This window comes from Ascochyta rabiei, chromosome 1 (assembly GCF_004011695.2).
Source record: "Ascochyta rabiei chromosome 1, complete sequence".
Classification (NCBI taxonomy): domain Eukaryota; kingdom Fungi; phylum Ascomycota; class Dothideomycetes; order Pleosporales; family Didymellaceae; genus Ascochyta; species Ascochyta rabiei.
In genome coordinates, this window is record NC_082405.1 from 359,409 (window position 1) to 372,082 (window position 12,674).

Below are 12,674 nucleotides of genomic sequence, written 5' to 3' on the forward strand. Positions count from 1 at the left end.
CACTTATTGCTGGGGCATTGCTTTGGTATGATAGCTAATTCACTAATGTAAGTGTTTCTGTAGCTCTACTAAAACTCCACATCGATATATATGCGTGGCTTGCGCTAATAGCCAATAGAGGCATAGATGCTGTCTGCAAATAAAATAAGGCTTAAAATATTGCGTTTGATCAAACGGGTGCCATTTTCAAGAGCACTGTCTTCACATTCTATGCCTGTGACGCATTTAGAATCATATAATTATTTGAATTTCAGGCTAAACGTCGCATTCAACATCAAAACATAAATCTACATAAGCCTATCGTGATTGTTGAAAAATTCACAACAGTATAGAGAGATAATGCGGTGGTTTGAAGTCTAGCCAGCTCAGCGCTTGCCTCGGGTGGCCAACTCTATGTCCTTGCCATCTACCCAACTGCCGTGTAGGCCATCCAGCAGCTTCAATGGGAGCTTTATTTCGGCTAATGGACCCTTCTCAATTTCTTGCGCATCGAAAAGGAGGAGGTGGCTACGACTCTCGCTGTAAAGATCCGCAAGCAGGACAATGTATCCGTCCTCTGGGGCAGCATTCTCAGAGCGAGGCACAAAGCAAGGCTCTTGGAATGTGATATTATCACCATGATAATAAGACTGACTTTTACCGGTCTCAAAATTATGGCAGACAAGGGTATTGAAACCAGCCTGCGCAGCTGTACCATTCGTATACACCTGCTTGGTGGGATCGATGGTTAGAATCCAGTAGCGATTGTACTTCTTTCCGAGCAGGCGGTCGTCGACGCGTCCAAACTCGTTGACGCCCTCAACTATCACGTTCTCTGGATGGACCATTTCCTCGCTGCTTCCCTTTGGATCAAAGCGATATCGCAATATCGGAGACCGAACGTTTCTCGGATCGTAGTGGAACTTTTTACCCTTACTGTTTGGGAAAAAAGGGAAAACGCAGTCGGTCCACACGTTGGCATCCAATACAAGCTTGCCATCTTCCTCGTAGCTATTGATAGTGTGCGAATAGCAACCTTTAGCGGTCTTGAACCATTTTACATCCTCGGGTTTTGCACCTCGACGAGGTAGTACGCCCAAGAGCTGGTGATCAAGATTCTCGTCCCAGAAGAAATGCTCGCCACCTTGTTGCATCTGTTCAAGGCTGGCTTTCAGACCATTGATAGGGAATACTACGTAGTTTTCTGTCACCCAGAAGTCATGGATCATGCAGGCCCATGGTGCCTTGAACCAGACCTCTTCTGTCAGATAGCCGGACTTGTCCACTGTGAAAGAGCAGATATCTGGCGAGGCATCACCCTTAGCCTCGTAACCGAATCCAACCAACTCGCCGGTTGTGGAGTCTGCCTTGGGATGGGCAGTATGCGTAGGGCACTTGAAGGTCCCATTGTAGTTGACCATGCCAATGGTCTCGAGTGTAGCGGCATCGATCTCAAAAGGCGGAGCATCCTCTTTAAGTGCCATGATCTTATTTGCGTGGTAGATCACATGAGTATTGGCGGTGGTGCGGGTAAGGACGTCGCGGACACGCGGGTCGTCTGTGTATTTATTGCGGTAACGGCCAAAGAGAGCTCGCCGAGCAGCGCGCTCAGCCTCGAATTTTGGAGTCCGCACGTAACGGTTTTTGAAGTCGACGTGGCCATTTTGGAAATTGAATACACAGACGTTACCATCGCCATTCAGTGGGACCTCGTCTTCGCCGAACATAGGTGGGAAGGCGTGGTCTGGTTGCACACGGTAGTACGCGCCGTGGAGGTCAGCTGGCACCTGACCCAAGACCTCAAGCTCGAACACTTCAGCTTCGAAACGAGTGTGGTCGTAGTTCCAGGCACTCATTTGGTAGTTCCTAGGGAACAAAGTACTGGGAGTGATATGCATAATGAAGATTGAAGTAATGGTAAAGTGGTGAGCACGGGATGGATGAAGTGTGAAGAAGCCGTCAAGATTGGGGTTGACTGTAGTACTGAAGACCAACTAATATGTGGACTTCATTTCGCAGCTCATGACTTCGGCTTAATGCGGAAGCACTGTGTAAGCTTTGAGGACGCCGCGGTTTCCGGGTGGCGCTCAGTGGGTCAGGTGGGTATCGCACAATGCGGAGAGAAAGACTTCCAAGACAGGTGGGGTCTTCGAATTAATCAGCAAATACAGAAAGATATTTAGTCGTGCCACCATACCATGTAATCTTTATCGAGAGCATCACGAAGGCTCCTTGCGAATCATGGTTCAGTTTTACGCCGATTCCACATTGCAGAAGCACCACAATCATGCCTTCCAGACAGTACCGATAACTAACCAGGATACTGTTCTTCCCCCAGGACTGGACACGAAAACATTTGAGCGAGTCCTCGTGAAGTTGCGCGAGGTTGTAGGCGATGACAATGTGGCAGTGGGTGAGGGGCTGCGCGACTTTCGCGACCCGTATCCCCTGCAGGTTGACGAAAATCAGCCCTCGGCAGCCGCGTGGTAAGCCTCCCACACTTGTCAAAAGCATATCCTTTGCACCTATCCTAATTCACCAGAACAACAGCCCGATATCTGTCGAGCAAATTCAAGGCATTCTTCGGATTGCAAATGATTTTAGTGTTCCGATATGGGTGTGTTCACAAGGTAAGAATTTCGGGTATGGTGGCCCAGCGCCCAGGCAGTCAGGCTCGCTCGTGGTATCGCTGCATCGCATGAATCGCATCCTCGAGGTCAATGAAAAGTTTGCCTATGTGCTCGTAGAGCCTGGGGTGACCTTCTTCGAGCTTCACGGTTATTTGAAAGCCCGAAAGATTCCATTATGGGTTGGTGCACCTGCTCTTGGTTGGGGTAGTGTACTTGGTAACGTATGGCACCCCTCGTTGTATACCCAGAATGCAAATATGCTGATATTATTTGTTCTTAAAGACCGTCGACCGTGGAATTGGGTATACCATATCAGGAGACCGCCATCGTGATATTCGCAGCCTCGAGGCTGTACTTCCTTCGGGCGAGATACTGCGCACCGGGCAGTGGGCGGTGAATAATTCACCAAGCGCACACGTCTGCAATAACAATTTCGGACCCCAAATCGATGGCCTTTTCCTACAAACAAATCTCGGCATCGTTACAAAGTTGGCCGTCGGCGTAGATCTTGCCCCACCAGCCTTCATGAATATCAAATTACATGGACCCCAAGTCGAGGATCTGGGTCCTATCGTCGACTCTATGCAGCAGCTGTGGCTCGAGGGCGTTTTACAAAACCATGGTATGATCACGAACATCAACCATTTCGCATCGCACGACTTGCCAAAACATGCGCACCAGAAAGAGGAGGGTCCCTTGTTGCCAGATACCATTACCAAACTGAAGGAGAAATATCGCACCGGCTACTGGAGGGCTTCCTTCGATCTCTACGGTACACCAGAAATAATCAATGCTCGGCTTGCAAGAGTCAAGGCCGTATTTGCCACCCATACCCCGGACCTAGACCTTGAAACTACTTTCTTCGAAGGTAAAGATGGAGGTCCTGTCGATGCTTTGGACGTTGGCACTCTCAGTGCTGGTGTGCCGACAATGGTGCCGGTGAAATTAGCCGACTACAACCTGCCTGCTGATAACTCTGGTGCTGGTGGTCATATCGACACAACCTTGATCTTGCCAGCCGACGGTAAGACTGTAGTTGATTGGTTTGCCCAGGCGAAGAAGATTATGGAGGACGAGGGCGTTGATCCGTTCATCGGCTGCCATGTCTTCCGTCACTATATTCTGTTTGTGCAGGAGTATGTCTTTGACAAGACACAAGCCACTCACCGTGAGCGAGGCCTTAGAGTTGTCAAATCCCTTCTTTCTGCTGCAAAAGCAGCTGGGTTTGCCAATTACAGATCACACGTTCAGAATATGGGTCAGTACGATGGTGCTGTTATTGTAAGCTTTGTGCTGACGCTACCAGATGGCATACAAGACTTATATAGTTACAATGACCATGCATATCGTCGCTTTGTCGAGACTTTGAAAGTAAGTTACTACATTTGCTCTTAACGCTGTGACTAGACTAAGACTATCTCACAGCAAGCAATCGATCCAAAGGGTATAGTCGCTCCGGGCAAGCAAGGTATCTGGCCACAACGGACTCTCGGGAAGGCGGCCAGAGGAGAGCCCGAGAAACCCAGCACTCCGTGAGTGTAGATCGTGTGTTGGTTTCTCTATCGAATCGGGATACGGCTGTCTTGCTTGCTGCAGTGATCGCTGTATGGTCGCTTCGTGCATGTACTGAGACAGATGTAGTGGTATCTCTTGTTGCTCAAGCAACTTATTCTAAAATGCTAGCTTTACAGAGTTGAATCTTATGGTTTGATCCAATCATTGTCAACAGTATCGAGTGAAAATATACTCTAGACTATCACCATTGCACGCTGTAGCTCAGTTAAGGTCTGATTCAAAGTGACGTTCCTGTGAAGTTCACAAAAATTTTACTCAAATATGTCCAATAAGTGCACTTGGATTGCAGAGCCTTTATTCCATACCAATTTTTCCTAAGCTAATGGTAATGTGTGAATGTAGAAGACGCTTGACACTTTTTCTAATACTTCATCTTGGCTATCAAACTGCTGAGTGTCCTCCAGATTGAACGCATACTGTGGTATGTCCCATAAGTTTTATTAGTATAGCGCTAGAACAGGGATGTTTGGCTGTATTATTAAGCTTAATATTGTTATACTTTACGTACAAATTCCAGTACTTTATATAACCACCCTAAGCGTCAACTACTGCCTAGCAAAATCCTTTATTGTAATTTGTACCTACTACCTTAGCAAGCAACTTAGGAGTAATTAAGTGCTACACCTTACAAACTATACCCCTAAGATTATTATAGTTATACTATCACTGCCTGCTACTAGGTAGGTCTAGATGGTGCTCCTCTACATAGTTTTTAATCTAATTCTAAATATACTTAATAGGATTTATGTAAAGGGTGTACAAGGCGGTCACGAGGGAGGATAGGGTTGAAGAGGATAGCAGGTGTATTGAGGTACGTAGTATATAGTAACGAGACTAATCGCTGGTGTATCAGCGATAACCTTCGACACCTTTATATAGTCCGGGCCGACTAGCCCCATGGTAGCTCGCCAAGACTGGCAGAGGTACCTCCGGGCCCAGCGCCTGACAATTTAGGTCCAGTAAGTACAGAGGCCAGTAGATAGGTGTTATCCCACGCTCCTGGAACTTACTAAGAGTAAGTTCTGCTAAGTAACCTAGGGCAGAATCCTGCATAAACTTAAGTTTAGTGTAAAGGGTTAACCACCTATAAACAAGTGGGACTATCCTTTTACAGTACCTCTCCTTATTAATAAGTTTCCACTCCTTCTCCCAGAAGAGACAAGGACCTTTTGTTTCACCAGAAAAGCAGGCCTAGAACATCTACCTAGGCTTCTTTAATACCTTATCTACTACACAGGTAGGATCTAGCTCCTCTCTAACCCGTTGAGTAATCCACTTCCTGCGGTGTCTCTCTCCAGTTACCTAGGTCTCTTTACTCCACAGTATCATCCACTGCTACTAAGGCTCCCAGTTAACATAGATCTTAGCCTATTTAAGGCGAAGATCTCTTATATCTGCTAAGAGAGCTGGTTCACGTAGGGCTACTCGGCGTAAGAAACCACAACGTTGTAGAGCTCGTTAGATAACCTTGTGTGATACACCCTAGGCCTCAAAGGGGCCAGAGGCAAGCTCTTAGTAACTCATCTAACGTGAAGGTTGTAGTAATCAGACGTAGGCCTCAAGCTCGTCTACTTAGGCATCAGTAAGGAGAGTCGGCTGACCTGTACGCTGTTAAGGTGTAACTTGTTAACTAGTAACTGCATGGGTAACCTGTCTCTTAGTAATTCTAAGTAGGATAGCAATCTCTAAGTAGTTATGCCTAGCAAGTACGTTACGAGTAAGGTGCTCACTATAGTAGGGAGGGGTAGATAGCTAAGATGACATTTTAATAAAGATACGTTACGTGGGATAATTAATCAGCATTGTGTTATATACAAAATTAGGTGGGATTCAATGTTATATAGATAACAGAGCCATTTGGCAACCTTTGGAACAACCCCTGTCGTACTAACAAAACTTATGGGACATACCACAGTAGACCCACGATCAATGTAAATGTTTGCTAAACCACCTGACCAGTTGATCTTCTGCCTGATCGGCCATCTCCCTCTCACTTGCATCATTCGGATTGCCCCTTACAGCGAACCCATGTCGTGCACCGGGCAACACCACGACCTCACTCGCTAAGGTCGTGTCCGAAGCCAGAATTTCCGACACCTTCTTCACATCCTCGATTTTCATCGCGAAATCGATATCTCCGATGATCAAGCTATAAGGAACCTTGATGCCAGAAAAGTCATCAACCTTAACTTCGCTTGGGTGAGCTGTGAATGCTGCGTCAATGAGCGGCAGATTGCCATTCGAGATATTATCGCATCTGGCCAAGTGCGTCGTCGCATAAGCACCCCAGCAGAACCCAGCAGCACCGATCTTTGCCCCTGTGGGCAACTGAGCCCGTAATCTGGACACGAAATCCACCGCGAGGCCGTACCTCTTATGGGCCGGATTGCGGATGAAGAAGGGAATAATGTAGTAAGCAGCTTGTATCATGAGTATACTATGTGTCAATCAGCACTGAATCAGTCTAAATCTGCGACAGTGTCTTGCACCGAAGACCGATTCTTCAAACGTACGGCTTCATCATGTAGTCCCGGATACCTGAACTCTTACCGGTGATGCGATCCATGTGGGATTTGACCCAAGCAGGAAGCGCACCACCTGAGGATCGCTCGTTATTGTTTGTTCTCAAAAAGGTGCGTTCCATAGACTGACTGGCATACGTACTCACCATACATGAAGTCGGGCAGGTAAACACGGCAGCCGGTTCGACGTGCGTACGAATCTGCAAGTCGTCGCAAGTTGGTCGTGCTCCAGCCGAATGCGTCGGAGAACAGGACGATAACATTCTGAGAACGTTCGGCTGAGGATTCAGGTGGTTCTGTGATATAAACATCGAGTTCGAACATAGTGGCCTCGGACCCAGTAGTTGGTCCTGCATGATCGTGCCCACTGTAACAGGCTGAACACGACATTGTGGTAGATGTGTTGGCTTAGGAAATGAAATGTTTGAAACGTAGAAGTCTGGAAATTAGGAAACTAATATAGATGCAGAATTGCAGAGCTGAACAAGGTGGTCCCTGGAAGAGGTACTCAGGTGGCTACGTGTTTACCGGACATCCGAACCCACCCAGTCTGGCCATCACATACCCCGCACTTGCATTAGAACCCACAGTATGGCGTCCTCTGCACAAGCATGTCAAAAGATGATACGGTAGAAGTGTTGGGGAGCAGTCAAAGTGCATAGAGTAGATCATATACGATCTACCAAGAGTTTGGCATAACATCGTGGTAGACCTTGAAACCGCCCGACTCCTTCGCTGCATGGATTGCTGCTTTGTGGTCGTCGAGACTATATAGATTATGCGTTGCACCACCTCGTGTACCCAATAGTAGCAATTTTGACTCGACCATCGATATTGTCAATTTGATCCCGATCCGACCGACACCCAACTTCCCAGAGATGGAAATGTCCTGATGCATGACAAATGCATACGGTACGTTGATTGTTCCGGCGGGACCGCCACTCAAGACCACTCTGCCTCTGCGCTTCACTGCACGAATCGCAGCGGCAAAGAATGGACTTCCCTCTAACCCGCCGCTCGCCCAATCGTTATATACGTCCACGCCTCGACCTCCAGGTGTAGCGGCACGTATCGCTGCTGTATCGGCTTCAGCATTGCCTGTCATAACGATGGTTCGAAGTCGTTCATGGTTCCCAAGCTGATTGCGCAAACGCTCGAGCTTGCTTTCGCTGCGGCCAATGGCGATGACATTGGCGCCCAGAGCGAGCGCAACCTCACTCGATACACCTCCAAACGTTCCAGTAGCAGGGCCAATGAGCACCGTCTCGCTGGCACAAACGCGTGCAGCTTCGGAGATTGCGCCTACACCCATAGCGTAGAACGAGATCTCGTGGAGGTCCGCAGGCGTGTAGCCCAAGAAGTCGCATAATCGTTCTGTGTTCAGCACAAATGCATTCTCCAGTGGAATCTTCTGGAACTGTTGCAAGGATCCATTCCTCCACTCGCCGTCCATAAGTTGTTTTGCCATCGGGTCTTCTCCCCCGTGGTGCCCTTGTATCACAAAAAGATCTTCGTCGTCTCGTGCAGTGATGAATGGAGAGAAATAGACCAGATCGCCTGGTCGGAGCGAGACAGCATCGGGTCCAACCGCATGCACACGGCCAATGTGACTCGGATGCGGGACGAGAGGTAGCGAAAGATTGAAAATGGGCAGACGGCCACTGTGGATCTCTTCGGTGTATGGTACAATCACAGTGTTGAGGACCTTGATCACCGCCGATCCGGCTGTTGCGTGGGGAACAGGTAGGTCTACCATCTTCAGAGGTGATGAGAAAGAATGTAGCCAGAGCGCGCGATTCGTCGTGGGTGTTCGGTCAGTCATTATGACTTTTGGCGTAATCCTGATGAGTAGTTGAGGACAGCTTTGGAATGGATCGCTTTGCTCCAAAGTCAACCAGCTTGGGGTCCTGGCAGGAACATTTATCTCAAAACGCGCCGTTATCCACCTTATTTTAGCCACCCGCCCAGGTGGGTACCAAGCCGGGGTTACCAATCCGGGGTTACCGAGCCGGGGATAACGAGCCGAAGCTTCATTGGCCTCATTTATCTCAATACACAGGTGGACATTTCGAAAACAATGTGGAAAGAGGTAGATGATGAAAATCAACGACACAACTGCCATGTATTCCGATGGATGTCTCATCTTCAAACATCATCTTCAAGCTGGCAACATAGTATGAAAAGAGACACCATGTGAAAACTGGGTCAAGACCTTCAATTTCTCGGACACATCACTTGGAACTGCGCCACAACGTCAGCGGGGTTTGTAACAGAGAGATTTATACTCATACACTGCCAGACAGAACGATCCGATAGGAGTTCCGCTACAACCATAAGAGGCAAGTCTAGCAACCGGTCATTGCTTGTCTCGCGCAAGGTCGTCAGCTCGGTAGACAGCTCATGAATGACTTGATCCAGCTTCGCCGTAATTTCGGGGTTCGAAAAAAGCGTTGACCTATTCTTAAGATACCAGCTAAGAAGCAAACCTATATGACTCAGTCAGTGTACTACATTGCAAAGTATCCCTACGCTTGGCGAATAGGTTGGACAATTTTAGGCAGGTACGCACCTCCTTCGTAGCAAGCGGTACTTATGACCGGTCCAAACCGATGAGGTGCCATTCGTTGTACATAGTGAATGCCCATTTGGCAATCATACTGCAGCGATTCTGCAGCACGACACAGCGCGATACTCAGGTGAGATGAATGCTCTAAATCGATCATACGCGCACTTGTGTCCGAAAGCTTTCGTTTCCTGGGATAATCCAGCAATCTCTTCATCCCGGTCAACGTTTCGCTTGCGTAGAGGTGGTAGAAAACGGAGTTCAGCAATGCCCTTGCTATTCTCAACAGTGGATTGGTTTGGCTGGCCTCATCCCTCTTAACACGCTCTTCGAAAAGGGTGTCCAAAACACGGACCGCTCTACCAGTTCTGTTCACGAGATCGGCGCTCAAATCCAGGCGATAGGAGCCGGCGAAAGCCTCGAAAGAACATGTTCGCCACAGTATTAGAGATATAAGTGTTACGAGACCTAGATCGCTGATTGGCGAGGCTGGGTTCTGCCCAGCGAAGATGCAATCCTGCACGTGCCCACTGTCAGGTTGTTGAAAAAAGCCTTGCCACTCTTTTTCGGTTTGTTGCCAAATTGTATTGGAAGATGGGAGCGGGAAAGGCGTATCGAAGAATGGCGCAGTGAAACACTGTTCCTTTGTCGTAGAAGCCAGTGCGGCGCCAAGTTCAATGGTGTGCACAATGCATCTGGATCGTGTTAGACCAAAAGATGTCATGGGGACAGACGTAAATAGTGTCGTATCACCGTATGAGTGTTTCTTGATAGACCCAATCCATATAGGAGAGCGTCTGACATGAGTTCAGTTCTTGTAATGCATCTTGTGCCAGCTTGTGAGATGACGGGTTAGCATGATTACATCTCAAAACAACGACTTCCAGGACCATTACCTTGATTGTTTGTGGGAACATGCTTGTCGCTCGCTCGTGCATAGCAAATGTTCCAACGTAGGCGCCGAAATGGCTCATCAGCAGATAGGTTTGCAACGTCCACACTTCGAACTTCCCATCGCTTTCCTGTACATCGTTCTGGCGTTCCAACTAGGTACAAAGTAAGCATATGATTACAGCCGCATAGAGACAGCGCTTCGATTACATTACACATAAATCTTCGCGCTACAGCATGCAGTTCTACTGCAGTGGTGCGCTCGCACAGATACAACGCTCCACAGGCCATAATTTCGATAAGTAAGGGCGCTATCAAAGGATTAGTAATTCTTATCATAGCCGAAAATGTGTACGTACAGGGAGTGGATGCGATGGTGAAAGTAGGCTGGTGTAGTAGTGGCATGTGCGGTGCCATATGCCTAAAGTAAGCATCCACGAATCGGTAGACGACGCGTTTAGACGGGAAACTGAAGGTTGTTTTGGCATGATCTAGATCATAGATACCTAGATTGGCAAGCGCGCCTGCATAAGAAGCATCCTCTGAATGATCAGCCGCGCTTGGGCAAGATGTTTGAGCAGAATTAGCAATTGGTGGGGAACAATTCTGAGCCTCCAGATACAGAGCATCAAGGGGTATTTGCGAATTTATACCTGGACTTGGTGCGAGGTGATTCGACATATCGCTAGGTGATAGAGCTGGGAAGTCTGCGAGTGGAGCTAGAGCCGATTCCGTATAGTTCGTGGCCGGAAATTCCAAAAGATCAAAATCGAAAGCATAATCGAGCGAAGCCTGCAGCATCTCGTAGGGTATTGAAGGGAGTTTCTCGGGCTGCTCTTGGTGACACTCTAGCCCGTCGTGCTGACTTCGATCTGGGTCGGCGGCTTGATCCTGGACTAGCAACTCACACTGCTCCGGTTCTATGTGTAGGCTTACTTCCTGAGGTGGACCTTCAATCTGATCTAGTACAGCAGTCTCGCTTTGACTCAAGGCAATGGTCAGCTGCTCATGTACGTCTGTTGTCCGCAGCTCGGCTTGACTTCGAGCAGGCGATCGCTCCGGGCTGTAGCTTTGTCGCAAAGTGTGGCCTTGAGACTGGTGCATAGGCTGTCTAGCCGGGACAGATCCTACAGACCTCTCGCTAGAAAGACTCGACGCGGCAGATGGGCGATGCGTATCGTCTGTCTTCGCCGCTGTGCGAGTCTGCCGACGCGCATTGGGAACGGCATCTGGGTGAAAGTTTCTTGTATGGCGTACAATAACGTCTCTGCGGGATGATACAACAGGGCAAAATTGACAAACAAACGGCTTCTCAGCGCGATCTGAACCGGGGCTTTAGTCAGCTACACCCTTGTCTCATCGATGCTAGCAACACTTACGGGTCTTCTGGTGTCGGCGTAGGTGTGCGGAGCGGCTAAAAGTTGCCTCACACTGAGAACAAGAAAGCAAAGCTGGCATGAGCAGTTTTTGCTAATAAAGTGACTTACTGGGTCAGAGAATGAGCGAGGCACGACACGATCTGGAGACGGCACAAGCAAGTAGCAATTGCGGATGCGGCGGCGCTAGTGTGGCAAATGCGGGGAAATGCTTGGCACTGTTCCAGTCAGGTGCCTAATGCGCTTGGACGTCCTTCAGCTGGCCATTTCTCGAACGTCGAAGGCGTCATAACCGCAGCCTCACGCGCTTTCTCTTCCACATCCGTTCTTCATACACCGCAACTAAACCTTGCAGCTCTACCAAAGATACGCCGCATCCATGCGACGTTTCTCGCGTCATGCTTCGGGCCTTCCCACCACTTCGTTACCGACACATAGCACTTCTGTGGAAGGCCCAGAGCCTGGTCGGCTTCGCCCGGATAGCAGTCGAGGGGGCGGATATTCCCTGTCGTTAGCCGCGTAGGCAGCTCGTATAGAGCTGGGGCGATGGTATCAACGAGGTCGTCACATGACACCTCAGCCCCTTGCCGTGACGACCTCACTCCTGGTCCCCCGGCGAGCAAAAAGGCTCCGGCGCCTACGTCTTGATTGTGGCCCCAAGAGAGAAAACGCTCTAGGCACCTGAGCAGCGTTGCAAGATCTTGTATCCTGTAGCCTGGGCTGAGAGCTACAACATTGGTGGCCGAGTCATAGACAACGCTTTTGTTCAGTCTGCTAGTAATGATAGGTAAACCGTCCTCGACGAGCGAGGCGCAAACGAAGAGAAGTCCACCAGATCGAACTCTGATTTTGAAATCTGCAGTACTTGCAGCTCTTGTGATTGCGGCGACTTGAGCTGTTGTGGTGGGCTGGTAGGTTACAGCAGGTTCAAGGCCAGGAGGCGAGTATTAAAGATTCGGAACCGTACTTCTTCATAGTCTCTCAAATTAGGTGTGAGCCATTCGCCAGTGGATGACATGAAAATACAGCGAGAACTGCTCAGCTGATCAGTATTTGAAGTAAAACTTTGGGTAATGAGGGTGGCAGAAGAAGATAAGTGCGTCTGCAAACCGGATATGTCAAAGTAATGCATGTAGCC

At 48.8% G+C, this 12,674-nt stretch overlaps 5 protein-coding genes across 5 annotated transcripts, besides 4 other annotated features; 1 reads left to right on the forward strand and 4 right to left on the reverse strand.

The window, feature by feature from the left end:
• Nucleotides 1-365: 365 nt before the first annotated feature.
• On the reverse strand, nucleotides 366-1,877 carry EKO05_0000100 (uncharacterized protein; the record flags this gene model as incomplete). Its single annotated transcript, XM_038944616.1, has 1 exon — nucleotides 366-1,877. One exon carries the CDS (start codon nucleotides 1,875-1,877, stop codon nucleotides 366-368), a length of 1,512 nt encoding a protein of 503 aa, XP_038802634.1.
• A 343-nt stretch (nucleotides 1,878-2,220) lies between these two features.
• On the forward strand, nucleotides 2,221-4,145 carry EKO05_0000101 (uncharacterized protein; the record flags this gene model as incomplete). Its single annotated transcript, XM_059635379.1, has 4 exons — nucleotides 2,221-2,465; nucleotides 2,530-2,830; nucleotides 2,892-3,980; nucleotides 4,035-4,145. 4 exons carry the CDS (start codon nucleotides 2,221-2,223, stop codon nucleotides 4,143-4,145), a joined length of 1,746 nt encoding a protein of 581 aa, XP_059491362.1.
• Nucleotides 4,146-4,598: 453 nt separating this feature from the next.
• Nucleotides 4,599-4,928: a mobile genetic element.
• Nucleotides 4,912-5,134: a mobile genetic element.
• Nucleotides 5,133-5,867: a mobile genetic element.
• Nucleotides 5,134-5,375: a mobile genetic element.
• Nucleotides 5,868-6,110: 243 nt separating the features above from the next.
• Nucleotides 6,111-7,096, reverse strand: EKO05_0000102 (uncharacterized protein; the record flags this gene model as incomplete). Its single annotated transcript, XM_038936827.1, has 3 exons — nucleotides 6,111-6,621; nucleotides 6,698-6,782; nucleotides 6,853-7,096. The coding sequence occupies 3 exons, from the start codon at nucleotides 7,094-7,096 to the stop codon at nucleotides 6,111-6,113; spliced, it is 840 nt and encodes a 279-aa protein (XP_038802636.1).
• A 289-nt stretch (nucleotides 7,097-7,385) lies between these two features.
• Nucleotides 7,386-8,528, reverse strand: EKO05_0000103 (uncharacterized protein; the record flags this gene model as incomplete). The annotated part of the gene is made up of 1 exon (XM_038944617.1): nucleotides 7,386-8,528. One exon carries the CDS (start codon nucleotides 8,526-8,528, stop codon nucleotides 7,386-7,388), a length of 1,143 nt encoding a protein of 380 aa, XP_038802637.1.
• A 336-nt stretch (nucleotides 8,529-8,864) lies between these two features.
• On the reverse strand, nucleotides 8,865-11,618 carry EKO05_0000104 (uncharacterized protein; the record flags this gene model as incomplete). Its single annotated transcript, XM_038936673.2, has 8 exons — nucleotides 8,865-8,947; nucleotides 8,998-9,192; nucleotides 9,276-9,964; nucleotides 10,023-10,105; nucleotides 10,166-10,315; nucleotides 10,371-10,471; nucleotides 10,520-11,482; nucleotides 11,540-11,618. 8 exons carry the CDS (start codon nucleotides 11,616-11,618, stop codon nucleotides 8,865-8,867), a joined length of 2,343 nt encoding a protein of 780 aa, XP_038802638.2.
• Between the last annotated feature and the right edge of the window lie 1,056 nt (nucleotides 11,619-12,674).